Source organism: Bos indicus, chromosome 22, assembly GCF_029378745.1.
Source record: "Bos indicus isolate NIAB-ARS_2022 breed Sahiwal x Tharparkar chromosome 22, NIAB-ARS_B.indTharparkar_mat_pri_1.0, whole genome shotgun sequence".
Lineage (NCBI taxonomy): Eukaryota > Metazoa > Chordata > Mammalia > Artiodactyla > Bovidae > Bos > Bos indicus.
In genome coordinates, this window is record NC_091781.1 from 43100608 (window position 1) to 43128357 (window position 27750).

Here is a 27750-nt window from a genome sequence, read left to right on the forward strand (position 1 = left end):
CTAAATCTAGAATCATCTCAAAATCTTTGTACGCACAAGAAGTACAGGATTGGACTAAAAATCCCCAGGTTTAAACTGGAAAGAGGCATCCTAAAATGTGTCTTTGGGTGAAAGTAAGGACAAGGGCACTGGGAAATGAACTAATGCTGAGCTTCTAGTTACTTCTGGATGGCACAGCTTACAGGCTCTCAAGGAAGACTGGGGACTGGGACCATCCTCCTTCCCTCTCTCCAGTTGACACCAGCTAGTTGTATTCATTGAGAACCACTAGCTTAGTTAATACTAATGTGCCCAGCATATACAAAGCAATCAGTAAATCAAAAATATGATTGTTAGAGTAGATTTTTTATTAAAAACAATTTTGGAGGTGCACACAAACACAAGCTCTGTTTTTTCTATTGAGTGTAACAGCAAACTCTACTCATCAATCTAAACCCTCCAGTGAGGGTAATTACTACCTTGGTGTACATTCAACCACTCAGAAAAGAGGAGCCCATCAAGGGTGGAAAAGGCTCCAACTGGATTCTGACCAAGAACTATTTCACAGCAATGCAGAAAGAAAAGGGAGTAGAAAGCCATATATAGTCAACCCAGTGGTTGATAAAAACGGGTACTTTCCACTCAATAAATGTTTTTAGATTTTCATGCCAAACCACCTAATAGGGCACATGTTGAAGCCAACGGGAAACTAGGCACCACTGTGGGAAGCCGGGGAAGAAGCAGGACTTGGGGTCTGGAAGCTACACTCGAGGTCTGCTTAGAGCATGAAGGCCTTCATTCAGAATTTGGGTAAATAACTCCATGCTCAAACAAGTCTATGGAAAGTCTTGTACGACTTTTCATCAGAAGGCAAATGAAGCCATTTTTAGTTCCTTTAGATACCTTGCAATCAGCTAAAAACCAGGACAAATACAGCAGTCACAGCAAACCTAGCTTTCCCACTGAAAACCAGGTGATTTAGGGGTCAACAATCCCCCCACTCTGGAAGAGATGGCTCTGGCAGCCATGGGCACTTACCTGGAGCACAACTGTCTACCAAGGCTCCCAGGGCTTTGCCATCTTGCCAGTTCTGGTTGAAGTTGGTGATGGGCAAGTAGGGGATCTTGTTCTGAATCCACCCAAGCAGCCTCTGCTTTGGCGTCTGCTTCTTGGCATCATCGTCTCCTTCATCCTCCCACACGGGCATGGAGATGGAGTAGTGGAGGATGAGCGTCCACACCAGGCCCAAGATGAGCTTCAGGTTCCCATCCACGATGGCTTTGCTGTCTGAGCAGAGAAACACAGGCAGGGTCAAGCCTCTAGCCACCCAGGTGTGAATCAGTCTTTTTAGAAAGTAAATGAAAGCCTCAACTGTTAGAGACCCACACTGAGCTATTTAAGAGTGAAAGGATGTCATGCTGGCATCAGTTTCAAAATACTTGAGGTGCAGAGATGATAAAATTCCAAAATGTTGTTAACTGGTGTCAGTGGATCATGAGTACGTAAGAACACATTATTCTGTGGTCTCTAGTTTTGATCACTGTTTTGGTTTTTTTTGACGCACAGATGATGGGATCTCAGTTCCTGCCCAGGGATTAAACCCACACTCTGTACTGGAAATGTGGATTCTTAACCACTGGACCACTAGGGAAGCCCCCCCATTGTTTCTATTTTTAGATGCATTTGAAATTTTCCATTATAAAAAATCTTTTTTTTAATTTCAAGAAATCATTTCAGAAATATAGACAATGAAAAGGGGTGGCTGCATTCCTGTTAACCAGGCAGTATGCCAGCTAACAGACTGTGTATACATGTATGTATGTTTGTTGTCCTGAATTTACATTATACTACATGATCAGTCTTGAAATCTTTCTTTTCACTAATCACAATGTCACAGATATCTTTTCCCTATAAAAAGATACTTCTGGTACTTCTCTGGCGGTCCAGCGGCTAAGACTCCATTCTCTCAATACAGGGGCCCAGGTTTGATCCCTGGTCAGGGAATTAGATTCTGCATGCCTCAACTAAAAAGATACCACATGAGAGAACTAAGACTTGGTACAGACAAAAAAAAAAAGTTGCTTCTGTTTACACACCCATCTACAGATTTCAGAGGCCATTGTCCCTCAAATCTCACCAATACTGGGTGTTACCAATCATGTTCATCTCTGTTTCTCTGACAAGTTAGTCATTCATAAAAGGAAGTCACTAACAGTTGAGCAAAGTGTTGCCAGGAGGACAGGTGACTAGACAAAGGCATGGCCCCCTTTCTAGTCATTTCCCAGCTTAACGGGACATCCCCTGCCACTGGCCAGCCCCTCCTGGAACTCTCACTGAAACTGTTTCTACTTCCCACTCCCCTTGGCTTCCCTGTGACTCTATCCAACCTCCAAATACACCCACCAAAATTCAAACATTATCTCCAAGATAACTATCTGTCTGTCTGTCTCTCCATGTCTTATAACCTTTTCCCACCAAACAACCTCTGTTGCAATCCCCCATTCTGCCAGGACCCCAAAGTGAAAATGTCAGAACCTTCTTGGACTCTCCTTCAAAGCCTTGGTGCAGTTCTCACAATTCCCTCCCTACCTCTTGGCAAATCCTTTTCTACACTGTCCCCCAAATATGGAGCCCCTCCTCCCCTCTGATTCCTCAACAGCCATAAAACTCCACCATTGTTCACAGAACCCAGACCCATCCTTCTGGTAGGGTACCTATATGCCTCCCAATTCACCAACTGCCCAGAGTCAAATTCTTTAAACATTCAGCACCTTGACAGACCCACATAACCTCTACCTGCTTTTCTACCTCTGTCACCATCACCCACCACCCTCTACAATCCAGGCTCAAAGACTCCCATTCCTGAAGCACATCTTGCTTTGAACCCCCTGGACATCTCCACCTGTTCTGTATCCCCTTTGATGGGAAGGCCCTTTACCCTAACCTCCTGCAGGATAAACCCTGGGGCACCATTCAAGGGCCATATCTATTACAAACAGTGCACTTCACTCCCACCAGCCTATGTGTGACCACACCAGGGTCCTCTTACGGCAAGGACCACTCTACCCTCAGCCTCCTCCAACCCCCAGGGCTGTGAGCACCGGACGGGGAGTAACTGAGCTTCTTCATCTTGCAGCTCCCCACGCCCTGTCCCTCCCACCCACTGACCGCAAGCCACCTGAATGTTGGTTAAACACACATCAAAATTCACTGAATGAAACTCAACTGCAACCACATGAAAAATAAACTCACATGCTCTGCAGGAGTAAATGGCATGCCATTCAAAACTGAAAGGGTGGGTATTTCTTGTTTTTAATCAAACTGTTTACTGTTATGTCCTCTTACAAAGGTAAAAAAAAACCCTCTTAAAACCCCACACCCAAACCCACAGAAATCAAAGGTAATTTCATGGTTACAGATTTAGTCACAACAAAACTTGATCCCATAAAATGACAGAGTTAAGGGCTGGTAAGACGCACTGAATGTAAGTGATCCTCATTCAAAGTTAAGGTACCCAGCGATTTTCTACACGATGAACTGTACGACTAACGTTTACACGTGACTGTCCGATAATTCACAGGACCCAGTAACAAATGAAAATGCAGGATTCTTTGTCCAGAAGCATTAAGAATATCAAGACGGCAACAGCAGAGCATGAAACCAAGCACATAGAACCTTTGTGAGTATGGGGCCCTGTACAGCTGCCCAGTCTGTGCAACCACAAAGGCAGCTCTGCTTCTGAGGTCCTGTGGTCAATAAAGGAGCAGCGATCTGCATGAAACACTGAACCCTCCATATGAGCATCCTTGGATGCTCATATTCATTCTCCTGGACCAACTGCCAGTCCTTGACCATAACTGAGATTTTTGGATTAGATGCCCTGTTACAAGTCTGTCTTTAAAGTGCTACTGATTAGTGAGTTACTACCTATGGATGGCAAAAAAAAAATTGGGTCAAACAATTTTCCATGTCCACTTCCTTTATTCAACTTAAAGAGCACAGAGCAGTTTTATGGGGGGAAGGGAGGGGATAGAAGCAGAGAGTATGCGTACTTATTGCTAATCAGGGAAACGAGTGTAACACGCGGGGTCAGATCTTGCAGCAGGCAGTATCTAACAGGTCAGAGTGTCACCCAGCCACAGGCATCAATGTGCAAAGCTCAAACTTTCCTGAGTGATGTGCTAACTGCTTTACAAATGCAAACTTGCAGATTTCATCCATAAATCAAAACATGAAACCAGTTTGCTCTATTTTTACCCAGCTTACACATGTTGGTTTAAAGGAATGAGACATGAGTCTTTTCCAAAACGATTTTGGGGGAAATATGACCCAGTAAAAGTCGGAGTCAAATTTATGAAATGTACAATGCCCAGAACGTCTGTTTCCAATGAATTCAAGGTGGGTGTTCAACCGGGAAAGCCCCCATTAAGGTCTCATTGGGATAAATGATACTTTCGTTCTGCTATTCTAAGAAGCTGGAAGGAGAGCGGTCCTCATTCCAAAAGTGATTTTGACAGGTGAGAGTTCAAATGCTTCACCGAGCTCTTGGAACAATAAAAAGATGGCGACTTGCCCAAAAGGCCTCCCCCATTTCCACCCACATGAAATAGGAGACTCCCTGCGCCTTGAAAATGAAATGCTACACAGCGTCACAGTGTCCCTGTGTAACCATCACAGTTGACTACAGAATTTGCAGCCGTGAGCGTGCTCTGGGATGTTTATGCCGAGTGTAAACATGGAGCAGAGACGTAAAAAGAGGCAAGGGCCAGGTCAGCTGGAAGCCTCTTGGGCAGCATTCCACCTTCTGAGTTACTGAGCCTCTTTTAGGAATAAAATAAGGCAACGCCCAAGCTCCTATAATCTGCTTAGATCGGGTTGGTAACTGGCCACAAGTTTCTCCTCCCCAGATCCAGCCAATCACAGTCCCCACATAAATGGCTCGAGACAACACTAGCTCTCAAGCCACAAACACCTTCTGTGAACATACCTTCGGCAACTACTTCAAATTAGCCTGAGTTATATGTAAGTGAGGGTCGTGTTAGTGCTTTTATGTTTGTTTTTTGGGTTTTTTAAAGCTAGAAAGTTAAACCCCATCTATTACACATCCTTTCAGCACGTCAGTTCCCCAGGCCTGGTAAGCAGCATTTTGGAATGGGTGCAGATATGAGGACAGAAACCAGCTCCTCTTAGGCAATCTTCAGCAGCATTTGAGAAATACCTCCTTTGTGGACAAGTCCCCACTGGGTCAGAAAGACGGTGCTGTTTCACCTCTCTCTATTCTTACAAGTAGAGGTGTGTGGACCCACACAACCATCAATACTCCTGCTACCTTCATGATGTCAACCTTCTCTCCCAGCTGTTGCCAGCGTGTCAGAAGTGGCGACCCAGGAGGAGAGGCCTGGGGGGGACACCATCCCTTATAAGGACAGCAAGGCATTCACTAGTCACAGTGCAGCCGGCTGCCAGGTCAGAAGCAGATGACATGTGGCTGAAGGAGTCCAGGACAGGTAGGGGTTTCAGGAAACCTCCTTCTAATGTGCTCTTGGGGACAACTCATCAAGGCCATGTGTGTGTGCTCAGATCCTTCAGTTGTGTCTGATACACTCTGTCTCAAGTCACGTAGCCTTGGGCAGCGGGTGGGCCTCCTCTCAGGCCAGCATCACAGTCACTGAACGGGACCTGTCCTAAAAGAGGCCAGGCAGGTGATGGAAGCAACCTGGGTCCCAGGAACGGGACCTGTCCTAAAAGAGGCCAGGCAGGTGATGGAAGCAACCTGGGTCCCAGAATAGGGTATCCCACCAACCTAAAGACTGAAAAAAAAATCCACTGTATTCTTCTAAAAAGCTCTTTGTCACAGCAGTTTGACTATAATAAGAAGATGCTCTGGGCTTTGAAGACCTGAAGTCACAGGGGCCTATTCCCATTTATGTCAGTAAGATAAAATATAGACCACAATGAAAATAAGGGTGGATCGGGGCATGGGGGTCAGCTGGATTTCTGATTCTGTTTCTTACTCATGAACTACTCAAGGATGACAAAGGAGCTGTTTGAATGAACACGTTTTACACATCCCTGCGTCAGGGTTCAGTTAAGAGAGTTCACTCAGAAGGCCTTTTCATGCTAGCAATTTTTCACGAGAAGATTCAGTAGACCAAGAGTGGTCATTGGTGTCGGCACATGAGGTGAGCTGAGAAAGGTGCTGAGGCCCCATCTGGATTCAGTGAGAAAGGCTGCTGAAGTGGCTTAGTAATCCTGCCATGAACAAGGCACGAGGAATATAGAGACACAGATCACTGTGCAGATTAGCAATGTCTGCCCTGGGCATGGCATGAGGAATGGTGGCTAGTATTTCTTTGCAGCAGAACAGAGTAAACCTTCTCAAAATCCCCGCTTCGAGGTTTCACCTACATGTCCATAAAACATTTCTTGCATGTCACTTTAGACGTCAAATTTTCTAATTTGCCAGCTACTCCTTCTGTTCTTTCTCACTTGCTGGACAATTTTTGCTGAGAATAATTAGAACAAATTACAGTATTCCATAAACATCTTATTTTTATTTTGGTACACAGTTTTGGGTGGACTTTCAGATCTTAGGTACTATGATAGTGCATTGCTTCATAATTTATCCGAAACACCTACTTTCTGATTAAGAGGTATCTTTTATTTAAAAGTTACATTTATGGGAATTCCTGATGGTGCAGTGGTTAGGACTCTGTGCTTCCACTGCCAGGGGCCCAGGTTTGATCCCCGGTTGGGGAACTATCTGCATTATCCCAGTGGGTTTTCTTTTCAATGCCATTTTTGAAAAGTTACCACTTTTGAGGATTATTTTATATTCAGTAATGAAGTCACACTGAACTAAACAAGATGGTTTATAGACAGTAAGTCTCTTCCCATTTACTATTAGTAGGAAATCCCTAAGAAGTTATAACAAGGAATCTAACCTGTTAGAAAGGTAAAAGAAAGAAGGAAACATGGAAAGATGCTCCAAAATGGTCAAAGCAGCGCATCTAAACTAGCTTTTTGACCCTAAAACTTCAGGTCCCTGCATTAAGTCATCCCACTGCCGCTTCACAGTTCTCCTGAGTGGCCAGCAGGACAAGGGCCGCAGGGACTCCTGAGCTTGAGCCCCGAGTCAAGGAGCCCAGAGTTCAGCCACTGGGAGGTGTGAGTAAACCCCAGCGTGAGCTGGAAAGGCCTCAGCATGGAGGCGTCTGTCCCTCCCTCACAGCTTCCGGCCACAAATGCTCTGAGAACACATCCAGCTGAAATAATAAACGCTGGCTGTGAATGGAGGCCCTCATCACCTTTAACTCCAGCTCAGCTTGTCACTGTTCATCCTGTGCAGAGCCCAGAGGGAAGCCCAAAAGGCAAGGAGCACGGGCAGGAGGAAAGACCCGAGAAAGACTTCTAAACACGTCCTCTCCTGACATCAACAGCAGCCAAAGCAGGACAGCAGCCCCCCTGCAGACCTCTCCTCTGGGCCACAGGCATTGCCTCATGTGACCCTCACAGCCACCCTAACAGGATGGCTTTTGCAGTTAACCCCATCTTACAGATGAGAAAGCAGAGGCTCACAGAGGTGTCTCCCGAAAATGACATAGGAGAGCCTAAATTTAACCACAGTTCTCTCTGCTGCGCTCTGAGCCCAAACTCTTTATTTTTTTAAATTCAGATGCTGATACTGTTAGTCGCTCAGTCATGCCCGACTCTTTGTGACCCCATGGACTGCAGCCAACCAGGCTCCTCTGTCCATGAGATTATCCAGGCAAGGATACTGGAGGGGTTTGCCATTTCCTTCTCTAGGGGATCTTCCTGACCCAGGGATTGAACCTGGGTCTTCTGCACTGCAGGCAGATTCTTTACCTACTGAGTTACCAGGGAATAGCTGATCTAGGACATGCTGGCATAAAAAAAAAATTCCTATCAAGGATTTCTGTTTTCTTTCCCATTCAGGAACTACAATATGCTTCTTCTCAGATATCAAAACCCAGTGTTTATTTTTATTATCAATACTACTCTAAAGAGAAAGAGGATAAAGCAGAACTATTTCTTTCAGTGCATAAAGTCATCAAGCTATATAGATATTTTCTAAAGTCTTCTGTAATAGTAATGTTAACTGATGAAAATGTATTTATGCATCATTTTAGCAAGAAAAATTATGGAATTCCCCAGAGCCCAAACTCTTATCCTCCTGACTTTTCTGAACACACGTGATGTCATGACCACTCTCACGAGGCAGGCACAGTTATGACTCTCACTCTACAGATGAGGAGACTGTGCACAGGCACAGGCCGCACCCCCGGGCTGCATGGCCAGTGAGCAGCTGAGCTTGGGAGGGGAGTGCAGCAGGCCTTCTGATCTGGCCCCAGTCATTCCCACCACCCCCAAACTGCTGAGGCTCCAGGGAAAGAACGTGGTAAATAGCGCGGAAAGAGACAGCTCAGGACCTGGGAGGTGCAAGCAGGAGGCGGGGCGGGAGCATTAGTCCCCTCTGCCTCATCCATGACTGACTCAGCCTCCGTGGCACCCTCGGGACTGGAGACTCTAAAATCCCCACCCTGGCCCTTCATCTGGCAAGTCCTCCACGCAGAACGGCTGCTCGGCAGGGAAACTGAGTTACAAGGGAGACGCTTCAGCTCTGCTCTTGCGGACCCAAACCAATATATTAACCTGCATTCTCCCTGGAAAACAGAAATTAGGACGCATGCTTGAAAAGCTCACTTTACTCATCTATTCTTGCAGCCAACAAATAACTTCCTAACTGCCTACTGAGTGTCAGGCCCTGTGCCAAATACAAATTACACTTTAAAATAAGAAAATAAGTTAGATTGGCTTTAAAATATTCCACAAAAAGATACAGCATCATTATAATGAAAACCAGCATTAGCTTCCCACCCCAAGGCAAGACACTGAAGACCTTTTAAGGCAAAAAAAGAAAAAGAAAAGAAAAACAAACAAACACACACACATAATTTTTTGCCTTTTGTGTCTCATGCTAGGCTATGTCCCTTGAGGGTTCTTTATTCCTTTTACAATTAAGAATAAAAACTAAAAAATAATAACGATGATTAATAGGATAGGGATTCATTCTTCTGCAAACTTGTAAAAGTTGAGCCTTGTTACAAAAATCAGATCAAGGTGACTTCCTCAGTTTTAAAAGAGAGAAATCGGTTTGCATTTTTCCCCCCATACCTCACCTCATGTTACAACTCATATGAACCAGTTATAGAAATGGCAGCCTGCCCAAAGATTGTGAAGTCATAAAAGGAACAAAACTCCCAATTTAAAGTCTTGAATGGGAACCAAACTGAGGGAAATTCCAAATAATTTATGACTGCTGGCTCTCACCATTACCAACAGAAAGAAGATGAGACTGGAGGAGAGGAAGTTCTCAAGGGACAGATACCTATATTGCCATTTTCTGTATCGGGTCTTCAGCTCTGTTCAAGGCTGGGAAATCCCTGAATTTGGACCTTCAACCCACAATTACATGAGCCTCTGGATACACATGCCACCCAATCACAACAGAGCTGTCTCAGCCCAGACATGGGGCTCCTTCCTGTAAATTAATTCCACACCACCAGCATCTCCCACTCCACCGTGTAAAGAGCATGGGCGTGGGGGGCAGGGCTGAACCTACTTAAATAAAGGGGCGCTCACTTGCTGAAATAACTGGTAGCCAAGTAGCCCAGAGGCCAGTGATCCTAAGTCAGTCAGTGAGCCTGGTCCCCCTCCCAGGCGCAGCCACGCCCTGCCCGTGGGACTAGGATGGGTCACCACCCTGCTTTGTCTCTTCATCTGTAAGAGGAGCGTCATAACTGGACTCGTCTCATTTCTCATCAAACAGTTGTGAGATAACGTAGTAAAGCAGGTAGCAGTCTGACCGATGAGGGTGCCGCCTCTTCAGCAAGGACTGTGACGACCACCACTGTGTCACTGTAAACACACACGAGTGTGGGGACTTCCCCATGTCCCGTGAGCACTGGGAAAGATTCACTGCCATTCAGTTCTGGTTCCAGACCACTCCGAAGACCAAATACCCCAGAACTCCGCCTTCCAACGCAGCATTCCATCTGCTAACAACCACAAAAGCCAGCCCATCAGGGACCCAGGATTAAGCCTGATAGAATCAAGATGTTCTTTGCTCAGGGAACTGCTGAATGAACTGGCAGTTTGCTAAAATCTTCAGGCCACCCCGACTCCTCCAGCAGATTCCTAAGAAGTCTGCAGAGGCCAGGCTGGGCCACTGCTGACAGAAAATTAAAAGCAAGGTCAAAAAATTCAACTGGAGGCACAAAGTATTCAGCGAGGTTCCCTAACGTGATTTCTTTTCCTAGTGGAGGAAAGAAGAAGTCTGGGTATGAAAATGGCCTTTAACCATTAAAGCAGTTCATAACTATAATAAAATGGCGGGGGTGGGGGTGGGGGTGGCGCAAGGGAAAGCAGAAACTGAAAACAATCTAAATGCCTTCCCAAGAATAAATGGTTAAATAAAGGATATAGAACACTCTCGTGCAGGAGAATAACAGGCAACAGGCCTCTGTGAAAAGAAGGAGAAAGATACGTGTATTCCAGCAGAGACGGGCCTCCATGATATATTAAGGGAACAGGGCAATGTGTAGAAAAGCTTAGTTTGTGCAATCCTGGTTTTGACAAGGCATGACTCTCCGTCTGAGCAGAAAGATCTGGAAGCCTGCACCACAAACAGTGCTCACTGGCTCTCCCTGGGTAAAAGACTCGGGGTGATGGCAAAGATGGGCTTTCTGTCCTGTTGTTACATGCTCCTATGTCGTTTGAATTTTTTTTTTTTTAATTTAAACCTTACTCCTTTTTTTGTATTTTTTTTTAACTTATTTTGTTTTGGGGTATAGATGATTAACAATGTTGTGATAGTTTTCAGTGAACAGCAAAGGGATTCAGCCATATAAATATGTGTATCCATTCTCCCCCAAATTCCCCTCCACTTTTATAATAAATTTTGACAAACACTCCCCAGAAGAAAGCAGCATAGTAATGCAAACATTAAGGAACTCTTTGTTTGGACAAAGTTGCTTGTCGGGATCTATAGGCACTGATGTGGGAAAATTGACAGGTTTTATCAAATGATGAAAGCCATGGGTATGACAAGTTGGAACTGCAGTAAAGGGGTGGCCAGCCAGGGGAAAGGACATAATTGGGTTCATATATCTATAAAACTGCTCTAAAAGAGATATTTCCCACCAACACTGCCATTGCATCTGAGTGGAGAAGCAGGGGACAGCGGTGAGGGGAGCAGAAGGGAGCCAGTTTCTCACCTTTTCACAACACCCTTGATCGTCACCTTAGGCGATGATACCAACCAACAAATGAATACATGAGGCTTGCAAGGCTTGCAAGGCTGTCCTTGTGGTGACTTCCTCTGCTCATCTTCCCATATTTGGCCATCCAACTGCTTTCCCATTCCCCAGCTAGGTACACCTATCCCAGACAAGCAAGCTCCATGCCTCAGGAGGTGGCCTTTGGCCACTTCCAAATAGCTTGCTGGAGGAGTGGAAGATGTTGAGGATTACATTGCACAAAGATGGAGACATCTGGGTGCCTCTGGGCATGTCTTTCAAGCCAACCAAAAAAAAAAAAAAAAAAAAACCCATCCACCTTCCTGCTCCCTTCACATCCCTGTAGCCTAAGAGTGTCCTTCCCATGATGCAGAGGCCCAGCCTCTCAGTTACACATGAAGACCTGGGGTCCAGCCCAGTGCAATTCCTCCCACTGACTTCTCATTACTGCTTTATGAAGTATCACTGTTAGCCCCATTTTCCAGATGGAAAAACTGGTAAGAACAAAAGTAGTGTCCAGAGTCACATAGCACGTAAGAAGAGGAGGGGATCTGAACTCCAGTATCTGCACTGATCATTCCGCCTGGAGACAAGGCTGGGCTGCAGAGGAGGGGACCCAGACGTGGACATGATGGTATCGCACAGGCTTTCAAAACCGGCAAAAGTCAAGGAGGAAATAAACGCTGAGGGGTTACATCATCCTCCTAAAAGAGATTTGTCTCCGGGCCCTGAACTCTGTCCCATGATAAATGGCCACGGCAGTAAGATAAACAGACCAAGCACACAGCAGGTCGGCGTTGCTGCTAAAATGGGAACACGTCCTAACATTCCTGAGGCACAGGGTCCGAGTGCAGGGCCGGTGAGTGACACGCTAAACACGCAAAACATCACCCAACCGCAGCTGCCGCCGTGGCTAGAGACACACACCCTGCTGTCAAATGTCTTCATCACCAGTTCTTCATCTAAAGAGTCCCACTCTTGGGTCAGAAGCTGCTTCCTGCCTTAGCAAGAACACCAGCACTGCCTGAACTTGGCTCTGAGGCACATCTGTCCCACAAGTCACATTCAGAAACCTGGCTCTATCTTCTGACCACCTGGGTCATTTTCAGTTCAGTTCAGTCACATCCGATTCTTTGCAACCCCATGGACGGCAGCACGCCACACTTCCCTGTCCATCACCAACACCAGAGCTTGCTCAAACTCATGTCCATAGAGTCAGTGATGCCAGCCAACCATCTCATCCTCTGTCGTCCCATTCTCCTCCTGCCTTTAATCTTTCCCAGCATCAGGGTCTTTTCCAATTAGTCAGTTCTTTGCATCATGTGGCCCAAGTATTGCAGCTTCAGCTTCAGCATCAGTCCTTCCAATGAATCTTTAGGACTGATTTCCTTTACGAATGACTAGTTTGATTTCCTTGCAGTCCAAGGGACTCTCAAGAGTCTTCTCTAACACCGCAATTCCAAAGCATCAATTCTTTAGTGTTCAGCTTTCTTTATGGCCCAACTCTCACATCCACACGTGACCCCTGGAAAAACAATAGCTTTGACTAGACAGACCTTTGTTGGCAAAGTAATGTCTCTGCTTTTTAATATGCTGTCTAGGTTGGTCATAGCTTTTCTTCCAAGGAGCAAAAGTCTTTTCATTTCATGGCTGCAGTCACCATCTGCAGTGATTTTGGAGCCCAAGAAAATAAAGCCTGTCACTGTTTCCATTGTTTCCCCATCTATTTGCCATGAAATGATGTGACTGGACGCCATGATCTTCGTTTTTTGAATGCTGAGTTTTAAAGCCAACTTTTTCACTCTCCTCTTTCACTTCCATCAAGAGGCTATTTAGTTTCTCTTTGCTTCCTGCCATAAGGGTGCTACCATCTGCATATCTGAGGATATTGATATTTCTCCCAGCAATCATGATTTCAGCTTGTGCTTCATCCAGCCTGGCATCTCACATGATGTACTCTGCATATTAGTTAAATAAGCAGGGTGACAATATACAGCCTTGACATACTCCTTTCCTGATTTGGAACCAGTCTGTTGTTCCATGTCCGGTTCTAACTGTCGCTTCTTGACCTGCATACAGACTTCTCAGGAGGCAGGTAAGGTGGTCTGGTATTCCCATTTCTTTCAGAATTTTCCAGTTTGTTGGTATCCACACAATCAAAGGTTTTAGTGTAGTCAATGAAGCAGAAGTAGATGTTTTTCTGGGCCATTTACTAGTCTCCCCCGCTCCTACCCCACCTTAAACAAACTTTTTCTCTTTAGCCAAATGAATGAAAGAATGAGTGGATGATGCACTAGTTGTTTTTTTGTTTAAACTACCTGTGGAAATACGCACGTAACTGTTTCAACTTTCAATGTCGGTTGCATAACACCTGAAACCATCTCGAGTATCACAAGCACCACAACTTGAGAAATGAGTGCAGTAGACACTAACCAGTTTTCTAAGACAAAAGGGTTTCTGTGGCCAAACAAGCTGAAGACATATGGAGCTGAGCAATTTTAACCTGCAGCAGGACTTCTCAGAGCCTCTAGTAGCCAATGTACCTGGACAGTCTCCAAGAGAACACTAGGATGTCACACGGGACTTCCCAACTTTATGTGACTAGATAACTTTTTAAATACTATCCCAAAGGACACTATTAGTCTCCAGAAGATATTCTGGAAAGTCTACAGTAAACTGCCTTCAGATCTCTATAAATACTCCTCCTAAATCCTCCCATAGGCTGGGAAATTGTGTTTTAAGAAACCGGTAGGTGTGGGGTTGAAGGAGACAAAGAGACACAAAAAGAAAACAGGAAGTAACTTACAAAGGCTGTCTTTAATCTACAACTGCGGTGGTGGCAGTAATTAAGAAACTAGACTCTTGTGACTTGGAAGCCACCAGTTCCACAGATGAAGGCAAGGTCTCAAAAGGGCGGTTCTCGCTGATAGTGTCAAAGGGCGGCACGCTCCTTAACCACGGTGTTTATGAAATTCCGGCCAAACCCTCTCACTTTGAAACCACACTAAGAAACGTCTTACTGATCCTGTGAAAATTGCAATTCTTAAACAGAGGCAAGCCAGCTTCCTCCTGCCTGGGTTTGCTTTAGAGCTTCTAATGTCAAAATCCTTCAGACATTGCATTGTCAAGCAAGAAGAGTCAGAGACTGAACCCAGCAATTTGGACTGGGAGAAATGGTGGGGGGTGGGGGGTGGGGAGGGTCATCTTGATGTGAGCAAGAGGAATATTAAATTATGTGATCTGGGGAAATCTCCAGAACCTCCACCCAAATTCCACTTAGCTCTCAATGTTCTATACAGGGGAGATGGGAGAACTTAGGAAAAGTTAACAAAAATATTTGTGAAATAACTGAACCAAACCCAATTCCTAGTTGCTACTGAGGAATGAAATACTCATAAGCATAGTAATAGCAACTAGCCACACAGTGTGAGTGCTAATACAGTGTGGGTGCTAATTAAATCCACTCTCTGTGTAGTTCTGGATCCGAATCTGAGGTTTACTCAACTGTAATAAAGCGTCCTAGGGTCAGGACCCAGACTCTGTCTGCAGCATCAATGTGATCTTGGTACTCAGTACGATGCCACTCACATAGGAAGAAGGCATCTTCTACCCAAGCAACAACCACCCACTCATCAATAAACCAACCAGTCAACAACCCACTGATGCAAGTGCTCCAGCCACTCCCCACAGCAGATTCTGACTCAACAGCAGAAGTCGCCCTGGGCCCTTTAGGGTCAAGAGCTCTGTGACCTCAACTAGGTATGTTCTCCAAGCTTGAAGAAGTCAAAAGTCAGACCCTTCGCCCTTCATCTTCCCAAAAAAGACTTTTGGGGGTTTACGTCTCTCAGCGGGGATTTGAGGCAGGAGGCAGATGACCCCCTATCCCCACCCCACAGGATAAAGCAACTGGAGAGTCATTCCCTATTGCCTAAAACTCCAAGATAAGAATAGCAGGACAATTAAGGGAGAAGGCTGGGCCCAGCCCAGACCACATACTTCTCGTTTTTGAAGTCAGGAGATCTCCCTGACCACACATGCGCAGAAAACCTCCTGGTAGGCCAAAGGGTAGTTATGTCAAGGAATGTTCTACCCAGTTGCCTATTCAGTAAAATGCATCTTGGCTAGGAGATAACTGTGCACATGTGGGAGAATCCTGAGGTATACCAAATATGGACTGTGAACCAAGCAAATGAAAATGACTGGCCAAAAGAAACCAGAAGAAATACCCCATAAATTAATTCAGACCACTACAAGGGCACAATTCAGGGACTCTCCCTCTGCATCTGCCCATGTGTCTATCTACACATACTGTATTTTTTTTCCTGTTAATAAATACTTTGCTTCACTGCTTTCCGTCTTTGTGGAAATTCTTTTCTGCAAAGTCGAAGGCCAGGGCCCTTGTCACTGACCATTGGCCAAGTAGACAGGATCTGGTGTTTTCACCACCATGACCTAGCCTCAGTTTCTCTGGGAACCCAAGTCCCACTCCAAACCATCGCAGGCTGAGGCCACCTCAGATCATCACCAGCCAACCTGACCAGACAACCAGTAAACAACAAATCTTCTAAACAACCAATTACCAAGCCCAACTGGACCCCTTAACAACCCTCAGTCACCAAATCCCCTCTCTCCTCCAAAACTGCTGACCACCTCTGAATGCATCCCCAGCTCACCATCCATCAGCTAATGTCAGGCCCACTTTACTGGCTACTTGATCTTAGCCCACATATCAAACCTCTACCCAAATTTCCCCACTGACCCTACCAGGGCTGTCTCATGGCCCTCAGGCACAGCTCCTTGTCAGGGATCTACAAAACAATTTGAAAGCTGGGTATAGTCAGATTAGGGGTATTGGTACCCAAAAGTACGATAAGCAAAAGAAATTGAAATTAATAAATGTTTTATTAAATGCCTACATTTAACATTATATATTCTTTAGTAATTGTTAACTTTGGCATTCACAGAAATTTCATTACCTTTTTTTCCCCAAAATTTTTTGGCCACGTCACAAAACATGTGGGATCTGAGTTCCCCAACCAGGGATCAAACCCACACCAGTGGAAGCATAGTCTGAACCACTGGACTGCCAGGGAAGTCCTAAATTTCACTACATTTTGAAAATGAGTTATAGGTTAGCTTTCTCATATCCCAGGAATCCCCAAATATGCATTATGACTGCTGAAACATCAGTCAGTAGTAAAATAAAGAAGTATTCATAGCCGAATAATATAACGAAGAACAGATATAAGCAGAGGCAAAACTATTTTCTTTTACGTTTCAAATTATTATACATTACACATAAATATATTCTTTTTGCAAAGTGAGAAACGGGTGTGTTTTATTATAGTTGATAAGATGGGCTCAGGGCCAAAATTCTCAAAACATCCTAGCAGCTCTGGACACAGTCCAAACTCCTCTGGAAGGTCTCAGGCCCCTTGCAACAGGTCTCTGCCTGGCTCCCCTAGTGGGGAGCCCTCACCCCACGCCTCCACATGTCCTCTTCCCTGCCCTAGCGGCTGGGCCAGCAGCCACCCGCACACCCTTGCAGGTCTTTGCACAGGCTGTCCCTCTGCAGGGAATGTCCTCCTCTCCCACCGTTCACTCCGTGGCTCTTTCTTAGCCAATGCTGTTCAAGATTCAGTCTCCTCTGACACATTCCCTTTCCCTTTGGCATCACGCTTCATGATATACATCAAGAATATCCCAGACTTCCCAGGTGTTCAGCGGTAAAGAATCCACCTGCCAGTGCAGGAGACACAGGTTGGATCCTAGATCTGGGAAGATCCTATACACCGTGGGGCAACTACGTCTGTGAGCCACAACTATTGAGGCCATGCTCTAGAGCGCATGAAGCCCAAGCACCTAGAACCTGTGCTCTGCAACGAGAGGCCACCACAATGAGAAGCCAGCGCAGCTCAACGAAGAGAGGTCCCTGCTCACCCCAATTAGAGAAAGTCGGCACAAAGTAACAAAGCCCCAGTGCAGCCAAAAAAGTAAAAAAATATTCTCCCACAAACTAGACAGAAGTGGAACTAGAATGAAATTAAGTGTCCAAGACACTTAGCAAGACAAGCCACCATCCTCAGCTGGCCTCTAACTTCCCATGACTGATGGCCTAAGTCAGGGACTCTTGCAGGAGAAGGTGGGGTAGCTGGGGTTGGGGTGGGGGAAGGTTATGAACTGGAATAGGAAAAAACGTTTAATCTTTTGTTTTCAGTAACCTCTGACTACAATGTAGCAAGTCTTTTCTATATGAATGTAGACCATAAAACACAGGTGTACTATTAGAAGCACCTGTGGTTTTGCCACCAACGAAATCAGTCTTTTCCCATCATATTACAGTGTCAGCAATATCTCAAAATATCCTCTGTACTCAACACTATGTCAAAATTATGGTAGCCATTAGACTTGCTGCTAGATTTTGTTACTAAACATTTCAATACAGATGTGCATTTCTTACTAGATCCAAAATTTATTTCTGGTAACTGTATTTCAACATAGCTGGTTTCCTTTGTAACCCCATGTATAGTATCTGATGCATAAAGAAAAAGTGCAGTCTTCAGAGAGTCACAGGAGTCTAAGACACACAAAGACAAGAATCCTGGCTCCAATTAATAATTTTTAGAACCAGAAGTTAGAGGACTTCAGTGACGGACATTTTGTAAGTGGACCACAGATCAGTGGAAGTATATCTGCCAGGGCAAGGTCTCATTTTTCTCTCATGGGACACTTGGAGGTCACTATGAATGGGTGTCTTCACCAATATGGCCTACCTACCACCACCCTAGTTATCCTCTCAGGCCATAGACATAGCCATTTTTGTCACTTTCTGCCTGGACAGCTTCTATTGTTCCCCTGGGTCTATAGTAGGGAACCTGAAAACTTTTTCTATTAAAGGGCCAGAGACACTTCATCCTTGGAAGAAAAGCTATGACAAACCTAGACAGCGTATTAAAAAGCAGAGATATCACTGTGCCAACAAAGATCCGTATAGTCAAAGCTATGGTTTTTCCAGTGGTCATGTACGGATGTGAGAGTTGAACCATAAAGAAGGCTGAGTGTCAAAGAATTGAGTCCTTTGGACTGCAAGGAGATCCAACCAGTCCATTCTAAAGGAGATCAGTCCTGGGTGTTCATTGGAAGGACTGATGTTGAAGCTGAAACTCCAATACTTTGGCCACCTGACACGAAGATTCACTGGAAAAGACCTTGATGCTGGGAAAGGTTGAAGACAAAAGGAGGAGGAGGGCGGCAGAGGATGAGATGGTTAGATAGCATCACTGAGTCAATGGACACGAATCTTAGCAAACTCCGGGAGATAGGAGAGGACACAGGAGCCTGGCCTGGTACTGTCCATGGGGTTGCAAAGAATCAGACACAACCTAGCAACTGCACACCAAGTTTTAGGTTTGATTGGCCATAAGGTCTCTGTTGGAACTCTTCAAAACTACCGTCTGAGTGAGAAAGTGGAGACAATATGCAGGAATGGGTGTGGTCTGTGTGCCAATAAAATTTTACAAGAACAGGCAGAGGGCCAAATTTGGCCCCAAAGACCATAGTTCAAACTACAGCACCACTGCTAACAACAGAATTGTTCTGTTGTTAGAACTTTCTGCCATGATGGAAATGTTTTATATGTGCACCTTCTAATACAGTAGCCACAAGCCACACAGAACTCCTGAGCACCTGAAATGTGGTTAGTGTGACTGAAGTGCTCAACTGTACATTTTATTTAATTTGTTAATTTCAATTTAACCACCCTAAGTGGCTGGCAGGTAGCACATGTCTAGACAGTTCTATCCAAGACCTTTTCCACCCTTCTGAGGTTCTTCACAACCTGGCCAATGGCACAATGGATGGTCCATCCCAGCCTCAGCAAGTCCGAAGCACTGAGGCCAGAGGCTGATTCCAGACGCTCTCACATTCCACACTCCCCACACTCTGCCCGAGCAGTTCTGCAGCTCAGAACGTCCTGTCTCTTGACTCTGCCCCATCCAACGCCACCTTTGCCTCAGGCCTTCCTAGACACCCCAGATGAAATTTACTGCTCTCTGGGAGGCACTGTGAGAAGCCGTGTCCTATAAAACCTGCCATAGCAACTTGGGCACATTCTCTGGCTGTTTTTCTTCTCTGTGAGAGATTTGAAGATAAGGCCATATCCCTAGAACAGGGGCTTTAAAATTAAAAAGAAAGCACTAAGTTTGTGAAATGAACAAACTGTAATTAGACCTGAGTACCTAACACAAGCTGTCATTTAAAAACTTCTTTCTGGGGAAATTCTCTGGCTGTTCAGTGGTTAGGACTTCATGCTTTCACTGCTGCAGGTCCAGGCTTGATCCACAGTCACAGAACTAAGATCCCACAAGCCAAAAAAAAAAAAGACTTCTTTCAGAAATTAAAAGATTTACCAGATGAATTTCAGATCTACAAGTACAGAGGGATACTACCACTTGGGTTAACACCCAGCTTGACTATCACAAGACCTTACCCTCCCAAGCCTCAATTCTCCTCATCTGTAAAATGGGTTGACAGTGTCTAGACCTGGGAGAAACAGAGAACACTTAACTCCCATTCATTGTTGGCATCAGTGCCGAGAGACATAAGCAGCAGTGTCCTGGGAGACACAAATGCCTGCCCCCGACTCCATGAACACAGGGAATGGGAATGGAGGAGGCACATAAACCAGACTTGGCAGGAGCAGAGTGCAAAAGCAGCAGGACGAACACGGGAATCTGAAGCAGCCTTCTGTACGGTCTGTCTCAGGACAGGCAGGGCGCGGTGTTACACAGCAGCTGCGCGTCCTCGTGTCCTCTGAGCACTCTGGCCACACCAGCTCTGAAGTCACTTAGAGTGGTGGGTCACTGTGCACAGCAGACGGTCACCAGCCCACGAGCCACTAAGCTGAGGGCCGCTGCCCCAGCTGCTGAGATGACAGCCTGCCCTCCCCAGAAATGTCACGGCCACTGCCCACAGAACAGTCCAGAGGCTGCAGCTTTTTGCAGCTTCTGGGGCCTCTCTGAACAGATAAGAAAATCCTGCCACTTGTTATCCTGGTTTTTCTGACCCAAGGCCCTGTTTTCCCCTCTTACTCAGCTGTCTTACTCACCAGGCTGGGTGCCAAGTAGCTGGGCCATTGTTAACAATCAAATCCACCCTCAGAGGGAGGAGGGGGAGAGATCAGCCACCTCTGAGGGAATTCAAATGATTGGGACTGGGGCCCTTTTAAGTCTAGTTACAAAGAAAGGCTTTGAACTCCGGCAGCCTTGTTGGAAGGAGTTCTGAATTTGAAGGAATCCCAGTCATTTCATATGTTTGTACTGCTATATATATATATATATATATATATATATATATATATATTTATAAAGTGTTTTTTCCTGATCATCATCAAATTTCCCTAGTTATCAAATAGTGTGTTGCAATCAATTCAAATTATATTCGAAGTGTGAGAAAAGAAGTCTCCCCCAGCGATCCCATCCCTCCAGGCAGCCCCCTAAGAGATCAGGGCTGCTTTACTGTTAACGATGGTCATGACTGTGGTCCCAATCAGGCTTCGCTAGTCCAACTTGTCTTTTTAACCCTCAACACTTCTACTCACAGAAACCATTTGAGTTCCAATCCAGAAAATACAGTAATAATATAAAAGCACACTGCCCCTTCTCCAAAAGAAAATACAATTTGCATTTCTTGGAGGTGGGGCCAGAATACCATTAATGGTTAAAGTTTTCCCATTGGTTCTAAGGTCGCAGCCAGGGTTCAGAACCACGCAGCAGCCAGACCACACATGAATCCAATTACACCAGAATCCCCACCCAGGAGGTCATCCCTCGTCCCTCTCTTTGACAGCGAATGAGGCTGAGTCAGACCCCAAGAGGAGTGAACGAGGAGAGAGAAAAGAAAACAAGTGTGGCCTGGAGCCCAGTGCAGCCCTCAGCTCTTGGGTCAAGCCTCCCTTCTCACAGACTTGTCTTAAAGTAATGAAACTATATTCTAAACAAAGAAAGGATGATCCTGCCAGTTCCTTGGAAGAATGATGCTGCAAAGAATCTGAAGGGTCCTCTTAGAACTACTCTGCAATTCTTTTTCTTTTTTAGAGAATACCCATGAATAATGGGTAATACCTTTTGGACAGCAAGGGGATCAAACCAGTCAATCCTAAAGGAAATCAACCCTGAATATTTATTGAAAGGACTGATGTTAAAGCTGAAGCTCCAATACTTTGGCCACCCGATGCAAAGAATCGACTCATTGGAAAAGACCCTGATGCTGGGAAAGACTGAGGGCAAGAGGAGAAGGGGGTGACAGAGGATGAGATGGTTGGATGGCATCACTGAACCAATGGACATCAGTTTGAGCAAACTATGTGAAATAGTGAAGAACAGGGAGCCTGGTGTGCTGCAGTCCACGGGGCTGCAAAAAGTCAGACACGACTGAGTGACTGAACAACAACATTAACAGTGAACTCTCGTACACAGGAGTAGAAGGGTGTTGCAGAAGTGAGGGGTAAGCCATGCCTGAGGCACTTGCATTTTATAGACAGGTCAGAGAGATGGTGAGGGTCCCAAATGATAAATGGCCAGGCTGTGACAAGGTATACTCAAAAGCTAAAGTCTGACCAGGCCAAACTCTTTCGATGACATCCTCTAAAATACCCAGTCAACAAAAGCCACCCACGGAGTAAGAGTTCACAAAATACTGAACATCTTGGCTATGGCAGTTTGCCCACAGGAGGCATAAACATCGTGGTTTACAGATGCCAAAAGAGAGGCTCCCAGAGGCTGTACTATTTGCCCAGCACACAGGGACACTGTCCCAGTGAGTGGTGGGGCCCCAGGGGGATGATGTGGAAGAAAAGAGGGGCCTGGGAAGATCCATCTCCGCCTCCCCATTACGTGAGCCAACCAGGAGACTCAGGGTCAATGCTTCCAAATTCTAATTTAACAAGAAAGCCAGAGACCATGGAAGCCAGACCTTCAGAAACGATGCTCTGAGCTTCCTGCCTGCTCACCAGAGCCTTCACAACCTGGCAGAGCATGCCTGCCAGCAACGCTTCCAGGAGCAGCCCTGCTCCTGTGGGCAGCGGCTTAAGCGGAACCTACAACAGGACGCAGAAACCTGAATGCAAAACCTGATCAGAAAGAACTCCCACCCGTCTTTTTCCGGAATGTTTTATGGGAGATTCCAGATAAAATGAAATGGCTATAGTTACCACACTCAGGACTTGTTTGACAGCCCACTCATGCATAACAAATTACCCTTATAAAAAAAAAAAAAAGTAAAGTTCACTCTATTTCAAGGTAAAAGGGAGTTTTGTGAGTGAGTAAATCCTAAGGACTTGTGCCCACTGCCCAAGCTCTCCCACACACACGCACCCAGTAGAGGGCAAGATGCCAGAGATGGTGCAGGCCCAGGTGGTACCAAGTGCACATTTTTGAGAATTGCTCTGAGCAGTTTAATGAACGATATCCACATCAGCCTCCCTTCCTCCCCAATTATGGGCCCACTCAGAGCTGCAAAACAGTCCTGACACCCCCTTTGTAGCTCTTGGAGTGTTCGCTGAGAGCAAGCCAATTTTTCCAGGGCCTTGGGCCAACGGTGTAATCGCACCCCGCGTCAGAAGCTTCTGGTTGTTCTTCAGGATTCAGAAACCTGGCTGGGGGCTGCGTACGGCTGAGAGGCTCCATCAGGCTTCCTGTCAGAATAAATTCCTCTACACCCCACCTGTGAAACTCCATTTCCATTTATTACCAAAACTGGAGCTCTGGCTTTTCCAGCTGATGACATCACTGACAGGCTTCTGACAATGGCTGAGAGCTTAAACCTCCCGCTAATACCTAGCAAGAGCACATTCCTCACGAGTGAGGTCAGGTTAGCTAATTACTAATCTGGCCCCTACCCTGGCGTGCTAAACCACAGCCTAATGAGATGCCTTAGCAGATCTCTCCTAGGACACTCCTGAAGCTGCAAATAGCACCCTGCAGCAAACACGAAAACCCTGGGCATTTCTGAGCAGACAGCTGGACCTAGGGTTGCCAGATTTTGCGAATAAAATACAGAACATCCAGTTACATATAAATTCGTACAAGCAACTGTTTAGTGTGTGTCCTGTTCAATGACTTGTAATATGAGAGAACCGCTTGCCATTTTTGGAACATACTTCTACTAAACAGTTATTCACTGTTTATCTGAACTTCAAATATAATTGTTTTCTCTGGCAGTCTTGGGGGACCACCACGGGGGACTCTTAACCCCTTCGTTTGACGTCAGTTTCCTAAACTGTCAGTTACACATTACAACAAATGTGTAAGTTGCTCTAACTCCCAAAATGTGAAACGGTGTGGGGGAAAAAAGGCACACATATCAAGTAGTTTTTAGGGGAAACAAAGACTGGGGGTGGGATGTGGGCTGTTGAATTACCTGTAGGTAAAAATCAATGCGGGCTTCCCCTGGTGCCTCAGTGACAAAGAACTTGCCTGCCAATGCAGGAGACTCGGGTTCCCTTGCAATGTTTTCCAGGTCCTTACCCCAACTTACCCCACCCGCTGGGGCTTCCCTGGTAGTTCGGCTGGTAAAGAATCTGTCTGCAATGCAGGAGACCCTGGATCAATTCCTGGGTCAGGAAGATCCCCTGGAGAAGGGATAGGCTACCCACTTCAGTATTCTTGGGCTTCCCTGCTGGCTCAGATGGTAAAGAATCCACCTGTAATGGGGGAGACCTGGGTTCGATCCCTGGGTTGGGAAGATCCCCTGGAGAAGGGAATGGCAACCCACTTCAGTATTCTTGCCTGGAGAATCCCCATGGACAGAGGGGTCTGGCAGGCTACAAGCCATGGGATTGCAAAGAGTGGGACACAACTGAGAGCCTAAGCACAGCACAGCACACCCCACCTTAAAGATGCCACAGCTAGAAGCTGGATGATGCACTGTGAATGTGGTTTCTGCAAGAAAACCATGGGCCTCCAGCCAAGGCAGTGACTGTCAGAAAACATCCTGGTTCTACACAAAACAGTGGTGATCTGCCACCACACATGGGTTCCACAGATACTGAAGAAGTGACTGCCACAGAGTGAAAAGCTCAGGTAACATCTGTGGGATGAATCTCCCTGATTAGCACCTTATTTCCAGAATAATGGTGATTCTGAAAGTGGCCAGTGGTAATCCATTCACTTAACCTGCTGTCAGCTTAAGTATACCCAGCACAGAAAAGCATAAATATATATAACTTAAAGATCTCATTTCTTAAATTAGCTCAGTAAACCAAAATGTTATACAGAATCTGTTAGTATGGACCAATACTCGTTTGTTGAACAGTGAAAAATAAAATCAAGAATATGTGTACTTGAAAATATATACTTACAGGTTTTAAGTGAAAATAGGATTTAAACCTCTTTTTTAAGGATCAGAAATCCATTCAATCAACATGCATCCACAGAGTAATCAGCCCTGTGTCAAGCACTCCACACAGTCATCTCCTTTCATGTGTCCAACAACCCTAAGAGGCCAAGACCATCATTATCCCCATTTCACAGACAGGGAAACTGAGGCTCAGAAACTTGGTCATACTGCTGCTGAGACGTAGGGGTGGAATTTTGGACAGCATCTTTCTGACAGGGGGCGGGGGGCAGGGGGATGTTTGAATACTCTCCAGCCCTAATCTTTCTACCTCCAGACCACATAGTGAAGGAGCTGCTCAAGGTTCTAGACTGATTAGAAAAACTGTCATGCACTCCAACCCAGCCCTCACGTGGAAATCCCTCCTCGGCAGCTTCTTAGGGACCGGGGGCCGGGGAAGGGCTAGACCTTTCTAAGACACTTTTCCAGTGGATCCTATTCAAACACTCCCTCCCTGGCCACCCAACATTTTACTTCAATTAAAAAAAAAACACAAAAAAACAGCTTATAACATGTGAGAATTGCCTGTCCAGCATAGAAGAGTGATTTTCTGAAGTCAGTGGGATATTTAAGAGTCCCAATAATAGTCCTAGCAAGCAACTGCAGGAGGTGCTAAAAAAATTATTTTAGTGGATATTTAAAATACGCCATACTACCCCTGGCTGCAGGATGTAAATACTTCTCAAGGGAATCATACAAAATAGGACTGTAAAGCTTCCAAATTTGGGAAACTGTAAAAGCCAATGTTAACAGTACAAATGGAAATGAACCTGCCACTAGCTACATTTTAAAAAATAAAAATTATTCACACACCCATATAATTAATTGCTAATTACATAAGAGGCAGTGTTGCCAGCTGGAGATTATAACCCAAGATGTTCCCCCACCCCCCAAGAAGCTGATTAATGGGTGAAAACTGTTGGGGACCAAGATATTCATGCAGTCTCAAAGATCACTTATTGATTACACCAGGAGGAAGGTGCTGTTTCAATGGAGAGCTGGCAAACACCATTTCAATGGCACTGAGCATCACAAATCATAGGACAAACTGATGCGATGGGCCTCTTGGCATGATGCAAGGGAAAGTGCCCATGACCTTGGGAAGTGCACCTGCTACAAATGTTTAACTTGAACTTAATCCTGAGGAAACAGTCAAATCTAAAATATAGAACATTCTACAGCCTCGGTTCTCCAAGTGTGGTCTGCAGGCAGGCAGCCCTGGCGTCACCTGGATGCCTACTGGGAATGCTAACTCCTAGGCCCCTCGGTGTCTTCCAGAATCAGAGTGTGTGCTTCACCAAGACATCCTCCAACTCTGTGATTCTCACGCACGTCACATTTAAGAAGCACCCATTCTACAAGACAACTGGCCCAACTTCTTCCAAAATGGCAATGTCAAGGTAAAAAAAAAAAAAAAAAAATTAATTATTTTTTTTAAAGATGGGGGCTGTTCTAAATTAAAGAAAAAGGCTGAAGTAACTTTGAAACCAAATTCAACTGAATAATCTTCAACTGGTTCCTAGGTTTTTTTAATTGACCATAAAGGACACATGGGATTTTATGTGAGATACTATTACTGTATCAGAGCTAACTTCTTGGGTATGCAGTGACATTGTGGTTAGGAACCTTGACCTTCATCTTAGAGACACCTGCTGAAGTATGTGGGAGTGAACGGTCATGATCTAGGTCCTCTCCTATGGAAAGTATAAAATGTAGAAAGACGTTTATACTTACAGAGAGTGACAAAAGTACGCAAATGTAGAAAGACGTTAACAAGCGGAGACTCCAGGAGAAATTTACATGGGAGTACATTATACTGTTCTTTCATATCGTCTGCAGGGTTGAAAGTTTCCAGTGAATTTGGGTAGAGCAAGAAAAATTACGTTATTGCTAAAATTAAAAATGTTTAAACAAGTCAAGTATTTGGAAAATAAACATAAGGAAAAAGTTCGTTACAACTCTGACTTTTGAGCATCTGTGTTAATTAGCATGTATTAATTTTCTTGGCAATACAAGAAAGAGTACACTTTCTTCCAAAGACCAACTTTTCTCCCAGGTGTCAAAATATTTAAGAACAGTATCAATAGCAACTGCTTAGATCTAGGGAGGCTGAGAAGGTCTCTCATTAGAGACTGGTTTCTCAGGAAAAATCTTACCAAGCAAAGGAAAAATAAATCTGAAACCGTTCAAGCTTTATTTTCAAATTCAATCCCTATATGTTCCATCATTTGGCCATAAAAAGGGATGAAGCATAGATATAAATCGGTGAACCTTGAAAACATTCTGCTCAGTAAAAGAAGTCAATCACAAAAAGACCACATGTTGTATGATTCTACTATATGAATGTACAGAATTGGCAAATCTATACAGAGAAACAAATTTGTGGCTACTGGGGCCTGGGTGGAGGGAAACATGGGGAGTGACTGCTAATGGGTTTCTTTGCAGGGTAGGGGGCAGGGATAAAAGTGTTCTAAAATTCTATACTGGTGATGGTAGTACAATTCTGTGAACATACTAAAAATAACACAGTTTGAAGGGGTGAATTTTATGACATTTGAATTATATCTCAGTAAAGCTGCTTTTTTTTTTTTAATCCTATCCATTACTCCAGACTCTAAGTTCTGCTTCATCCTTCCCAGAAGAAGGCAGTTACAGGGAGGACCAAGAAAAAAGAAAAGAAAAAGTGTTAGTCAGTCGTGTCTGGTCTTTGTGATCGCAGGGACTGTAGTCCACCTGGCTCCTCTGTCCATGGGATTGTCCAAGCAAGAATACTGGAGAGGCTTCCCATGCCCTTCTCCAGGGGATCTCCCTACCCAGGGATCAAACTCGGGTCTCCTGTACTTCAAGCAGATTTTTTACCATCTGAGCCACCAGAGAAGCCTTAAATTCAAGACCTGACCAGGCAGGACCAAGACAAGCCAAATCCCCGAGGCCTGGGACCCGGTGGTCTGGGATCTAACCTAGCCACAATGCCCTGTGTGACCTTGAGCACATCCTGTCCCTTTCAGACTCTTACCTTCCAGGCTGTAAACTCAAGAGCTGACCACAAAGCATTTCAAGG

The 27750-nt window shown here is 45.2% G+C and overlaps 1 protein-coding gene across 7 annotated transcripts in view; it reads right to left on the reverse strand.

Annotated features, from left to right (window-relative positions):
* The window catches only part of FLNB (filamin B), a 139769-nt gene that overhangs the window by 78743 nt on the left and 33276 nt on the right, over nucleotides 1-27750 (reverse strand). For all 7 annotated transcript variants that reach the window (XM_019984290.2, XM_019984289.2, XM_019984288.2 and 4 more), the window contains exon 2: nucleotides 1018-1266. In XM_019984290.2, coding sequence (XP_019839849.2) covers nucleotides 1018-1266 — 249 coding nt within the window. The remainder of the gene's footprint in view (nucleotides 1-1017; nucleotides 1267-27750) is intronic.